Source organism: Rhineura floridana, chromosome 4 (genome assembly GCF_030035675.1).
Source record: "Rhineura floridana isolate rRhiFlo1 chromosome 4, rRhiFlo1.hap2, whole genome shotgun sequence".
NCBI classification, from domain to species: domain Eukaryota; kingdom Metazoa; phylum Chordata; class Lepidosauria; order Squamata; family Rhineuridae; genus Rhineura; species Rhineura floridana.
In genome coordinates this window covers 163,807,038-163,821,582 of record NC_084483.1, presented here as the reverse complement: position 1 = coordinate 163,821,582, position 14,545 = coordinate 163,807,038, and the positions used below count along the sequence as shown (strand labels likewise).

The window sequence follows — 14,545 nt, the reverse complement described above, 5'->3', positions numbered from 1 at the left end:
CATTCTTTTCTTTTACCTAAAGGATTGTGTCTGTTGTTATTTATATAGAGAAAGGTGGGGCTGGTTTACATTCTCATTCTGCTGCTTGTATTTTTACAACTCTGCTAAGAAATAGGACCAACCAAATTAGTTCCTATTTCTGTGTGTATTTTTAATAATACCGAACATTTTTCCTATCCAGAAAGAACCTAGCCACCTATTAAGACTGCAGCATTCATCTTTCCTTGCAAATATGCAACCTTGGAACTCATACAGAATTATGTTTGAAACTCATCATGTAATAACCTCTGTCTTAAGTGAAACAGCAATTCAAGTGAAGGGCGAAAACAATTTCGCCGATTTAATATAGTGGTTAAGACGTACTTTGAAAACCAAGCATGCAAGCTCTACAAGTTGCAATAAGTTACAAGAGCAATTCACAGAAGGTCAAGCAAAAACACTTATCTTAAAATGACAAAAATGAAACATTCTGGAGAGAGAAAAAATCTCATTACAGAAACTTGAGGTTTTTTAAATAAAATTTGACATGTGTCAGTACCTCTAAAAGCTCCAGAATACAGAAAAGCTCAATGGCTACAGATCATGCCCTGAGAGAAGGTATAATTTCTCCATCAGCACCCTGCACCATCTGACACATCATTCTGGAAAGTTTCCTAACCATCCAGAGCAGGGTTTTGGGAGCTACAGGGGGCTGCATTTGGTGGCCTTAGCGTTTCTAATGTTTTTGTTCGCTGCTGTGGAAGGGCAAGATATAAATGTCATAAATAATAATACATAATAGGACCATAGGAAGCTTCCGCACACTGAGTCAGACCATCAGTCCATCCAGCTCAGCATTCAGACTGGGGACATTCCCAGCTCTATCTGGAGATGCCAGCGACTGAACCTGGGACCTTCTGCATGCAAAGCAGATGCTCTACTTGCTGAAAAGACTTTGTACGTTATGAGTATTCTATTTAATCATTACAGACAGTTGCGCCTCTGTTTACCTTTTCTATCTTCAGATCGCAGCCTTTACATGTACTTCTGTTGGATTTTGCATATTCTGCTGCAAAATCATTTAAACTTTTCTCACTTTTGCCACCTGCCTCTTGGTCACCTTTGCCTGGAGAATAAATATTATTTTATTTATTAGATAAATATCGAGACTTTCCTTCAAAGACCTCTGCGTAGTGAACATGCTTCTCTCCCCCACCCCATTTTATCCTCGCAATAACCCTGTGGGGTAGGTTAGGCTAAGAGATGGTGACCTTGAGTCAGTCACTCAGTGTGTTCCATGGTTAAGTGGAGCTCAAAGTCATGGTCTCTTAAGTCCTAATTCTGACACGTCCAGAGCCCTGGACAACTGAAAAGGAAATGGAAACGAGACACACAGGGTTGTAACATACCGCTAAGTCACAGTCCCATCATCGCAGGTATTTCATCTTGCATAATGGGACTCCCCCCTCCCACTGCATGCCTCCTAAATCCATTCTAAGGATTCCCCCAACCCTCCAGAGCAGATTTGAGGAGGGCACAGGATACATGCAGGGGGACGAGGGAGGTAGGTCCTGTTGCGCAACCAGAAATCCTTGCACTGATAGGATGTGTTGGCCGAATATCACCCACAGCACATAAAACAGACCAGATTTCTCCTACTGCAGGCATATAGCATTTTTTTTTAAAAAAAATCAATAGTTGAAGCATCTCATTTTAAACAACAGAGAGTTTATCTACCTTCTTATCCCAATCTGCAAAAGAAAAAGGAAAAAAAAGAATCCAGCCCTGGAGCGCCAGTCAACAGTCACATCTGAGAAAGAAAGAAACTTAGCTGTACCTAGTAAAATCCCATTTATTAGAATGGCTGATTATAAAGTAGATTCCAGGTGGGGAGACCAACAATAAATGCCCCAGTCTCCAAGCTGAAAAGTTGCAAGTGTCCACAGTTACTCCACAGAGGGCTGATTATTATGTGCAGCGTGTCTCTATGCCAGCATCAGCAGTCACCCAGGATGCGTGGCAGTGAAGATGCTTACATTCATTTGGGACAACAGCCAGCGTAACCATTTTGAAGCACTAGGCAGAACATTTCCAAAGGCAAGTGGATCTGGGGAGCCTCCTTAGCATCCTGTGTGTTGTTTCAAGTGGGCCCTCGGCATGCAGCTAGCAAGTCTGGGGACATAAGTGAGCCCTGGTTAGCTGCTATCTAGGCTCACACAGCAATGGGTTATCTCTTTTGATAAGTTACAAGCAATATGCCTACCTGTTCCAGCGCCACCACTTTCTATGGACTTTTTAATTTTCTCCTGATCTTCCCAACGCAGTTCCGAGAAGCCATCCACGTCAGAGTGGGACACCAGTCGAGCCCGCTTCCAGAAACAAGAATAGTGGTGCCAGTGGGGAACTTTGCCATCAAACATGGGGGACTAAGAAGAAAAGAATGGTAAAAAGGAAAAAAAGTGGGGAAGAGGTTCAGACATGAGCATCGATATCCCCTCTGTAATGGGGATCATTGTAATTATGGCCTGGTGCATAATGTCTTTTCACATGAGTTATAACCTCACCTCCCACCCAAGCATCACCTCTCCTTATTTCATCTGTTTACCAAAGCACTGTAGAGGCTGATTAGTTATTGTCCTGGTCATATTCAGTTATGTCAGTTTAAACATAATTTAACTCCAGTTCTCACTGAGCATTGGCTTCTCGGTGTGCAAGCGCACCATTTTGCATCATGCAGCTTGCTTCCTCATCACCTGATGACCTGCCGTTGAATATTTGGTCCGACTCCATTAAAGAAATACTGTCACTGAGGGCCACTTCTACCTTGCCGCCTGTTTGTAAATCCTGTGCATGTACCCATCACAGCCTATATAACATCTCTATCTGGCACATGCACACACCAACCTATTCGTACCCAATTTTAATACTTCTGTTCCATTTTTGGAGGCAGAGGGAGTGTGAGAACTGTGCAAATGCATACACCACCCAATGCAAACATTGTGTTCTGTGTTCACTGGCAGGCAGAGAGGGATCAGAGTGTCCTTTCTGTGAATAAAAGGGCTCCTGTTTGCAGAAGGGACTAAGATTAAATGTAGCCTCCTGCTGGGGGAAGGGGAGATTTTTTTTCCTCACTATCCTTGTGCCACCTCTCACATTGTTCCGGAATGTCCACAACCAGCTTTTCAGGGGAGAAGGCGGAATTGGCAAAAAAACCCTCCCCTCCTTCTCAGCTGGAGCATCCTGTGGGCAGCGTTTTAATCATGGGACCTCTACATCCAATCCACAGGATTTCCAGACTGATGGATGTGCAATCCAGCCACACGATGCTAGGTGTTTGAAAACTCTGCCTTTGGTTCTTGATCTGTGATGCTATTGTTTCACACACAAGCAGCTACACATTTGTGAATTAATAGAAATTAAAATTGAGGAGGAAGGACACAGATTCCTGTTCGAAGACCAATCTTGCACTTCTGTTCCTGAAATGTTTGTTCATCTGAACAAAACCAGAGTCAGGCTCACTCTATCCATTCCCGGGATGTCCCCATCCAGCATACAGAAAATGACTGCTTTGTTTATTTAGGGGTTGTTTTTAATACCACTTTTCCAAAAAGTTCAAGAAAGGCACTCCAAAGGAATACACAATATTGTTTGCCTTTGTTTGTGTGAAAGTGTTGTGAGCCAAGCAGGGAGGGGGCGGATAGATGAGAGCGAAACAGAGGACAAGGACTTGGACTGGGAACCTGAGGAGGGGGCATTTTACTGTATTTTACTGTTTTAATGTTTTAGCTATGCTAATATCATTTAGTGTTATTATGAATTTGTATTTTTATCTGTGATTTTGTTCATTTATTGTATTATTGTATGTTGTACACCGCCCAGGGAGCCATTGGCTATGGGCGGTTTATAAATGAAATAAAATAAAATAAATAAATAAATAGCGGGAGGGACTCACAGGGCGCCCCATCCTCCATCTTGGACAGCTCAGCCCCTTAGCTCCTGACCCACCTGTGGAAGCACCGCCAGACATTCCCCAGAATGCCAGACATTCCCCAACCGAGTGCTGCCCTGCTTTCCTCGCCCAAAATGTCAGTTAGCAGCCCTCCTCCATCGGAGACAGAAGCTGAGTTCAAACCACCTTCACCCTGCACACAGAGGCGCGAGAAGCGAGAAATTCAACAAACTGAGTTGAGAAGGAGCTTGCGTGTGTGTGCAAGATCCAAGCCTACTTACCAAGTTAGCATGCTTAGTCAGTGTTAGCTTAGAGCCAAAGTTCCTAGCAAGAGTAGTTAGGTTAATGGGGAACACTGCTTTTGATGTATCTATAACTTTAATAAAAAGGGGAAAACCCACAGACACATCTGCGACTGAGTCTTCCATAGAATAGTAGAGTTGGAGCCCAGAGTCATCCTGACAATATGTTCTCCGCAATTCAATCTTACTGGTAGCCCTATGAACAGGTAGATGAAAGATGCACGTAACAGGGTTACTACCTCAGGGCATTCACAAATGAAGGTGAATCGCATGGGCTTGGGAGATGAGTGCACCCATGTTGCAGCACTCAAGTAGCACAGATTATGCTTTAAAATTTCATCTTTTTCTAATTACTTTTTGACTTGTATTTAATGGGTTTAATTATGTTAATCTTAGTTTTTGTTGTATGTTTAAATTGTTGATTTGATGACCAGGTGGTTTTAAATTGAATGTAAAGTGTTTACGTGATGTACACTGCCCAGAGAGCTTGCTATGGGCGGTATAAAAATTGAATTAAAAAAAAAATTGTGTATTTGTTTTTAAAGTTTTTAATTGCTGTAAACCGCCCAGAGAGCTTCAGCTATGGGGCAGTATATAAATGTAATAAATAAATAATAAAGCAGCATAGCTAGAGTCAGAAATATTTTATGTGTGACCCAAATGCATTTAAGGCAAAGGAGCCTGAAGCCCTATGGAACGTCCCATCTCCTCTGAGGCCCTTCAAATGCTTCACACAAGAAAGTAATCTTGTTTAGCTGATAAATGACTCCCATCAACAAAAGTTCAGCTTTTTTTTTATACTGTTTAAATTTTTTAATTGTGTTTTAAATTGTTTTTATAAGATCTGTTTTAAATTGTATTTGTTTTAATGTTTTTAGTTACTGTAAACCGCCCAGAGAGCTTCGGCTATGGGGCGGTATACAAGTATAATAAAATAAATAAATAAATAAATTTTTCATAAAGAGCCTGAAGTATTGTGAACGGCAGAGCAAAGCGACACCTTCTGTCATTATTACTGAGTAATTTTAATTGCTCTAAAAGATGAAGCGTGGCCAGCAGCCTATTCTCAACATAATTTCCCCATATGAAGGCTCTTCTGTTCCTCAACAAAGGAGGCATCACCTGTGAAAACACAATGGATGTTATATAAGCTATGCCAGGTCCCCCCCCCCCATTTGTATTTATGTTATACACAGGTCACATCCATACCATATACTTAAAGCATATTTAAATCACATTACTTCCCCCTAATAATCCTGGAAACTGTAGTTTGCTAATGCTACTGAGAACTGCAGCTCTATGAGGGGTAAACAGCTGCCATGATTCTTTGAGGGAAGCCATGTGCTGTAAATGTATGATGTGGATGCGACCACACACCCTTACCTAAAGGCAAACAGTAAATTATAGCAACAGCCAACCAACTGGAGTTCTAGTCTTGCAGCATTAGGTATACATGAAAATACAGACGCTATCTATCCAGTTCCAAATGGCAAAGCAACATTCTGTAACAAACACCATTTTTAATGTACATCCAGTCTATTTTTCCATTTTGAATGGGTATAAGCAATATTTTAGAGTATCTATTACATAGGAAGCTGCCTTGTACCATATCAGACTATAGGTCATCTACCTTGGTACTGTCAACACTCTATGACAGCAGCTCTCCAGGGATTCAGGCAGGGGATATTCCTAATCCTACCTGGGGAGGCCTTCCACATGCAAAGAAGATGCTCTAGCACTGGGCATCCTTCCCCATATAAATAAATGAATAGGACAGGAACATAAAAAGAACATAGGAAGTGGCCTTATCCTAAGTCAGACCACTGGTCCATCTAACAATGTCTGGCACCTGCTCCGCAGGATTTCAGAGAGGGGACTCTTCCAGTTGTATGTGGACATGTCAGAGACTGAAACTGGGACCTTCTGCATTCAAAGTAGATGTGGTTGTACTGAACTAGGGCTACTTGAATAGTAAGAGTCTCATCCAATGTTAATCATACTCAGAGTAGACCCAGTGAAATTGACATGACTAACTTAAGTCCATTAATTGCAATAGGTATACTCTGAGTAAAACCTAGTTGAACCTATGGTTGGAATCTAAATTGTGCTTGTAGTGCTGTAGCTTCATTACTAGGAGTCATCAGGAGGAGCCACTAACAGGGGAAGAGAAATGGTTTTGCCCAGCCCCCCATCTGTTCTGGATTTGTGGGGTACTCACTAGAACAGATTTATGGGGAGCACTGAAGGCAGCAGAGAGGAGGGACAATATGCAAAAATCGCCTACCCTGCTTCTCTGTTAGCAGACGCTTCCTGCTAGATCAGAAGCACTTGTGCAAGAGCATCAACTGGATACAATTAATTCTATGAACATCTACCTAGTTCTATGTAATTTTATTTTCTCCCCATTTTGGGGGGGGGGCAAAGGTAAAAATAGTTACTAATGCCTACCCAAAACCAGTGTTTTTAACACGTTATCAGTTCTGACTGTTGCCCTTTCTACACCATAATTTTAACAATGAAAACATGTTACAAAAGAAGGAAATGCTGTTCTGTGCATAATTCAAGATGTATGCTCAATATACAGTTTGTCTGCAGGCAACAACAGTTGTTAACATATCAGGAAACATCCTCCAATCCTAGGCACCTCTTATAGTGGATGTTTTGCTGGCATAAACTATCATTCACCAATGGTTAATTATCATGGAGAACAAAATGTTAGCTATCTTTCATAGAAGCAAACAAAGCCCTTAATGATCACTGACAGTCTCTTAAAAAGGGGGAGGGGGAAATGCACAACAAAATCATTTGATACAATAGTTGCAACATACTTCTCATAATATTCTACTGCAAGGGATTATGACAACAAACAGCCCTGAAACCTCTTACTAATCCCATTTCACTGCCATTATATGGTTACAGGATTGCAGCCTAAGAGTAGTAGTGTTTTTGGGGCTCTGGAGTTACCTCCTGCTGGTCACCAAAGTAATTGAGATCCAGAGGATGTTCTCATTGGAGGAAGATGGAGAATGTAGTTTTCACCAACATCCTTTTCCTCCTGCAGCCCCTGTGCCACCTCCCACATTGTTCCGGAGGGTCCCCAACCCTCTGGAATAACTTCGTAGGTGGCTGAAAGGAGGAATTGCCAAAAAAAAAAGTTCTCTTGCTTCCTCAGTGGGAACATCCCACAAACGGAACTCTGCTCATGGAAATTCTGGATCCAACCCTGTATCCTCATCAAACATTTTCTACATCAATTTGTCTGCTGTGAAAATCTAGATCATCTGCCTTGCAACCTCTGTCCACTGCAGAGGATTCCGGGCCACATTTTAAGCCCTATAATCTAGGGTAAATCTATCTGGATAAAGGGTACCGCAGATAAAAACTTAATTCTGTCTCTAGGTTTTCCTCCTCTCCTCCTTATTCTCAGGAAGCTGAAAGGGACCATCTGTAAATCCTCTGAAAAAACTCTCACTCAGCCTCAGTAATCCCTTAACAAGAAACCAAGCTGTGCATTTTGCACTATATTAACTGCAGAAGGCCACCTTGTTTAAACAATTGAACATTTTTCACTAGCTGCCTCCTTGCTTCCAAGTACAATGTTAAGTTGCTAGTTTTGATGCTTAAATCCTTAAATGACTTGGACCTTGTGCACTCCACAGAACACACACACACACACTTGTATGAATCACCCGACTCCTTCACATCATCTGGAGAGACCTCGCTACACATACTGGTCCTGTGTTCCCAACCGCACTCCTACCCACTCCCTGACTTAGTGTTGCATATGAAGCAGGGGTTTGTTTGCTCCACATAAACCACAACATTAAGCTAAGTTTCATTCTTAGCTTCACACTGTGATTCTTTTGGAGCAACAAAAACACATGATGTCCAGTTCAGACATAATGCTAAGCCAGGAATGTTGCTCCCACTCATGCTAGGGCAGGAGTGAAGGGGAGCCATTAATTGTGGTTTATCATGATAAACCATAACAGCCACTTTCTCTTATTGTTGTTACTACCTTATTGTATTATTACCTTATTGTAGTTACTGGTGCACACCTTTTTTCCACAGCAGCGCTTCACATGGAATTCCTCCTAACAGAAATGAGGGACTGGATATGGAAGAACAAAGTCCATTTAACATGGATGTCTTACTGACGGGGGGGAGGGGTGTCAGGGTTAGACTAGATTCATGATGGAGATCCAAAGTAACTATGATGGGGTTATATTCACCCTGAAGGCTCAGGTTCATTGTTTGCAGACATGCTTTAAATCTGATGCTGCTTTTGGATACTCAGATGGCAACAGCAACTAGGAGTGCCATTTACCAGTTTCAGCAGGTTCACTAGCTAAGCCTTTTTCTGGAGAAAGCAAACCTGTCTACACTTTTTTTAATGTGATCAGGTCAATTTTCGTAACAAGTTTGGGCTAAGAATCATTATTGTTAACTAGTATGAATTTTGGAACTTTTTTCATGTATTTAGTAAATGTAAAGGCAAAATGAGCTAACAAAGCTGCCTGGGAAACGGTGAGCAAGTGCCAAGGACCTTTCCCTCACTAAAGAAGGAGCAGTTACCAGAACAAACCACCAAAATAAAAACCGGACTACAAAAATGTATTGGGTCCAAATACTTGCCCAAAGTAATTATTTTTTTTAAAAAGAAACAATTTTTATTTTGAAAACTCTGAAAGTATTTCAGTTACCCAATATACATTAATTTAATTGCTTCTGTAATTTTGCAAATGTTTATCCTGTACATTTCAAGTGAAGCACCTTCCATGTCTGATTTATGAATAATTGTAACCACAAAATCCATAGTTGAAGATTATCTTTGAACATTTTCTTTTGATTGAAATAAGTACTATGAAACCTGGAGACTTCCATGTGGAAGCTTTTCCAGTTGGGAAAGGCCAGTGGTCAAGACTGTCTTTTCGCCTGAAGTTACTTGCTTGAAGAAGATCTATGTTTGCATCTTCACTTGAATTAGTTTATTAGGCATTACCTTAAAAGTTACTTTTAAGACAGCTATTTCTGAGTGACCTAGATCTTTTGTTACCTTCAGCAGCACAGGCAAATTGAATCTATTTTTAGCAACAACTTTGCCTTTTAGCAGAAGTCTGAGTCATTGCCACTCAGGCATGCCTTCACACTTTACTTTATCAGTTCATGTTGCCTGTAACGTACCAGGATTAGAGAATCTTGGCTGTTAAATTGGCTATGTCAGGCTTTGAAACACTGACATATAATAGTTCAGAGCCTTCACATCCTCTTAAACTGAAAACTCAGCCTATAATTCCAGAGTAATGGGGAGCCTCCTATTACACCCCAAAATTGGAAAACCGCAGTTAATATTCTGCTTTGCAGCCAGAGATTAAACAACAGTTGCCCAGTTTGGAGTAACTAGAAATTGATTTAAGAAACCTCAGAAACATGCATGGTTAGAGAGAAGGAAAGGGGAGGTGGGATTTATGCAGACACAATGCCCGTTCTTGGTCTAATAATATGCCACGATTTATTACACTGACATTGTTGCATCTGAAGCTGGCCAATATTTCTCAGATCTGATGTAAATACTGTAAAAATGGTTCAGCATAATATTAGTGTTATACCATTACTATGAGAGGTATTCACATGTTACATTCAACGAGTGCATAGTCTCTGTACACAGTAGTTATTCACATGCAATGTTCAACAAATGTAGCCCATGTACCTGCATACACAATGGCTGAATTGTGCAAATCAAAAAGTGTACACAGTTTCACACAAATGCTTGTACACATGTAGGGGCAGTTTGTACCTCTGTTCTGTGTAACTTGTGAAGAAGCCTATAATGTCAGGATTGTTTTCACCACCATGAACCATCATCCTTCCCAACAGCTGTGTTATAAAGTCAGTGTGGTGCCACAACCAGAGAACTGCATCTGGAGGATACTTGATCGAAATTACTTGTTCAACGAATCAAACAAATATTAGTCAAGTATGTTTTGAGCAGAAGCAAAGAAGAGATATAACTAGGCTGACTACAAACAACTTTCTAGCCAGATCACATGGAGGCCCCAACTCCCAACAACAAAACACTATAGACTGTGTGGTAGTCTTGACTCATGGGTACTGTAATGACAGACTGTTGTTACTTCCAGAACCTAAAAAGAAGCTAGCTATGCCATATGGCAGGGAATGAGAAGCTTTCTCATGATCGCCGAGAACCCAAGCAAGATATTCAAGAGTTGTACGAAGTTCTGATTTTTCACTTGGCAAAAGCCACCTACAAAAACTAACATCTGTCACTTCAGGGAAACCTTCCTTGCGGTGACAAATCCCTTTCACCATCCGGAGAAGGCCGAGGGGGCGTGCGGGTGAGTAATCCTTTGCATTTTATTATGTAATATATTTATTTACGGTATTTTATACATTGGCATTCATACAAAATATAGACCAGGACGGTTCACAATGTCTATTCAAAAGCCAGCCTCACCGAGTTAATTTTGTTTAGGATTGCAGCCTAAGCCTGCTCTACACCTCGGCTGCTCAGAGAGAGTTTTTCAAAGGGGGAAAAGGCCATGTCACCCTACAAAGAGCTGAAGCCATGCCCGAAGAGGGCGGCTCCTCCTTCTTTCGCTCGGCATCCGCCAGCTGCCTCGACCCGCATGCGGCACATGGCCAGGCGAAATCAGACTCCGGAAGGCAGCGGCTCCTGCTGCCACTTGCCTGTCTGCCTACCAGCAACAAAGGGCGGCGGCGACAGTAGCAGAGCCCAAGAGCAACGCGGGAGATGCAGAGAACCCAGCTACAAAGACGCCCGCCCAACAGCAAGCAACGTGGCTGGGCTGATTCCGCTTGGGTGGGCCAGTGGGTGGGGAGCCGAGTACCTGCACCATGATGGCCAGGCGGAGGGAGTCCTTCGCGATGTTATCTCCGCATTTCTTGCAAGAAGCCCGGCCGCTCTTGGCGTACTCGGCCCGGTACAGCTTCTCCGCAGGCTCCGCCATGGCCGCACTACCAAGCCGGTCGCACCACCACCACCGCCGCCCCCCAAGAAATTCTTCGCGCTCAGGCTGAGCAGGGCTGCTTAGCGAGAGGAGGCGGTAGCAGCGGTGCCGGCGCCAAAAACCATCCGGATTGCTTGCTCCACAACCAGCCTCCCTCCCCTCTGAGCCGAGCCTAGAGTGATCGATCCAAACCCAGTCCGAGCTCTCCTCCTTTCGGCGATCGATTAACCGCGCCGTGTTGTGGAGTTCTTTTTGAACTCCGCCCGGGCCGATCGATCTATTTTGAGGACGACCCTCACTCTCCAGCGACTCTCGAGGATGACGGAAAGTCGAGCTTGGCTGCTGGCGACGCAGTAGCACCACCAGGATTCAAGTGGCTGGTCGTTAAGTGGCCAAAGTAGATGTTATATGGAGTTGCCTCTCTCGGTTAATTCAGTTAACACAATTCTGCCTTCTCTCTCGCCGGAGCATTTGTGGAGTGCAGCTTGAAGATATATAACTGCTTGGTGTGACTTAACAAAACAAAAGAGACGCGGGACAGGGAATCCAACGTGCATCCTGACCCTAAACTACGTCGAAGGGACTTACTTCCTCCCTCTTAAATGTTCACAAGCAATTGCTTAACCCCTGTCTCGCAGCAGGAGTGACTTAAACTGCGAGGACTTCCACATGCAAGCCAACACGTGCTTATTCCTTTGGATAGGAATTCCTTCGGAGTAGCCGGCTCATTACTTAAAATATATTTCGGATGCATGTTTAATCAGAAATCCTACTAAATTCAGACTGCAGTCCTTCGCATGCACGTCCCTGGGAGTAAACCGCACGTGACGCTTACCTTCGAGTAAACACGCACAGGCTTGCACTGTAGGGGTGGCGATTACTTTAGGCTGTCTACAGAAGAGGCAGGCAATATTTTAGTGGTTGGCATGATATGTTTTGCTGTCACCTAGAAATCTTTCATGGTCACTGCAGGAAGATAACTGGGATAAGAGCAAATACCATATCAAATCCATCTTCCCTGAGCTCCTTTTGGGGAAAAGGGTGGGATATAAATTGAATAATAAATAAAATACTCTTTCAGATGCAGTTTTTCCTAAATCCCAAAGTTTTCCCCAAGCTTCTGAAATTCAAGTTCCCCCAGTACATTCAATGTTATAAATAATGGTTTGCCTCAAAAAGATCCTCATGCATGAGTGGAAGGCACTTCTGCTTACATGAGAATTATTTTCATTTTATTACATTTGTGCATTGCTTTTTCAAAAGGTCTCAAAGTAACTTAGAAATGTGTGTTGCTGCTTACCCTTCTCCCCACCACCACCTTTGCAGGCACCAAGTGGTCCCTGAAAAGCTGCTCCAGAATGGGGGGTGGACAGCAAGTGGCTGGGGATCACTGCACACATACACATTGCAGGAGCACAAGTGCCCGTAGTCGTGCATGGGAGTCTTGGGCACCAAGCCAATGAATTTTATGCACCTCGTTTTTTCACTGCTAGATGGTAATGAGATCTAATCTTGATTTACAGCACAATATATATGATTACCCAGCAATATTCAGTGGGATTTCTTCTCATCTAAATGTGTATAGGATGGCAGCCTTAGAAGAGAAGGCTGCTGGTGCTCACAAGTATCCCAGGATAAAAGTTAGTAGTTGCATATTAGTAGTAGGAGAAATTATTTTGAGCTGTAGAAGAAAAGCATGATCTAATGCAAAGCACTCTTTTCGACAACCTTTGCTCCGTTGCTAGATTTAACATGAGTTCGTGGACCATCGGCTCCATTAAATTGCCTATATTAAGGGAGAGTGACATCGGGAGATGATCACTTTCCACATGATTGACTATTGAAAAGCAATTTATCAATTCCATCACATTAGTGGACAACATAAAGTAATCAATTGTTGATGTTCTGTTCTTACTTATAAATGTGAACTCGCCGGGCCTGTCTCCCTCCATAACCCCATTCAAAATATTCAGATCTAAGTTATTGACCATCTGGAGGAGGCGAAGTCCACCTAGATTGCATCACGTGTCTATAGATTGTCTTTTCACGTTGCCATGGTCCCTCTCCAAGCTCGGCGGGCATACATGAAAATGCACGTAAAGGGTTTCCTCATCTGGGCCAATTCTGTCATTAAAGTCGCCTGCGATTAAGACATTGGCGTCAGGGAAATCAGTGGTCAAGTTGGAGACATATTCTTCCAATTTGACCCAGAGCTGCTCAATTTCGGATTTTCGAGAAAGGGGAGGAAGATAAACATTAATTATCAGAAACGATCTAGGATGGCACACCAGGAGTATTGCAGAAGCCGTGTTTTCAAGATTTACCAGTCTCCTGTGGGCACCTCCTAGTTTAGTAGCGATCAACGTCGCTAGACCCCCTTTAGGGTGGCCACCTGCAATGCTGGGAACTGCAGCCAGCAGATAGGCCACAAAACCCCCAAGAGCCAAATCCTTAACAAGCCAAGTCTCCTGAAGCAATATAATGGTATGACAAGGCATGTGTTGTTATGAAAAATTATCTTATGGCAAAGTACAATCAGTATAGATCCCTTAATCTACCAGATCTACCTTTAGATTATCTTCAGCAGAAGAGAAGATATAAGAACCTGCTAGCCAAAAAAAAGAAACACTCGCAGTGTGAGGCTTGGAAAAAATTAATTCTAGCCTCCAGGCTGAAAGATTCAGCTGCTTTTTGGAGGTTGGTAGCCAAGGGCTGGCAACCCAAATTAAGAGCCTTGGACCCACTCATACCTGTTGGTATATGGGAATCGTACTTCCGGGGCATTTACACTAAGGCTCATAGTGATGCTGGTGTATTAAGGGAGGAGCTCCAATTCCTTCCTAAATGGCCCCCAGTTAGCATCTCAGAAGCTATTTCCCTTATCAACTCACTTAAAACGGGAAAAGCCCCAGGGAGCAACAATATCGCGCCTGAAATATTGAAAGAAAACATAGATTGGTGGGCTCCAATTGTGGCAGCCCTATTTACGGTCATTGACCAGTCAGCGCAAATTCCCGCTGACTGGAATTCTGCAATTGTTGTACCCATCTCTTAAAAAGGCAATAGAGCGGATCTGGCAAATTATAGGCCAATTAGCCTTTTGAGTGTAGTCAGCAAGCTATATGCGAAACACCCCCTCGAGAAATTAACCATTTGGTTGGAGGAGGAGAATATTTTAGCAAATGAGCAAGCCGGGTTCCGGACAGGGAGATCAACCATAGATCACGGCCTTGTATTACAACACTTGGCAAAAAAGTATGGCACCGCACCAGCTGGGAAACCACATGTTGCCTTCATTGATTTAAAAGCAGCCTTTGATTCCATCT

General features: G+C 42.8%; 1 protein-coding gene across 1 annotated transcript in view; it reads right to left on the bottom strand.

Annotated features, from left to right (window-relative positions):
* The window catches only part of PARP1 (poly(ADP-ribose) polymerase 1), a 67,139-nt gene extending 55,401 nt beyond the window's left edge, over positions 1–11,738 (bottom strand). Inside the window, exons 1-3 of the mRNA XM_061625023.1 lie at positions 11,100–11,738; positions 2,243–2,405; positions 990–1,105 (exon numbers count right to left, since the gene is read on the bottom strand). Of these exons, the coding sequence (XP_061481007.1) occupies positions 990–1,105; positions 2,243–2,405; positions 11,100–11,219 (399 nt within the window). The 5' untranslated portion in view covers positions 11,220–11,738. The remainder of the gene's footprint in view (positions 1–989; positions 1,106–2,242; positions 2,406–11,099) is intronic.
* Positions 11,739–14,545: the final 2,807 nt, after the last annotated feature.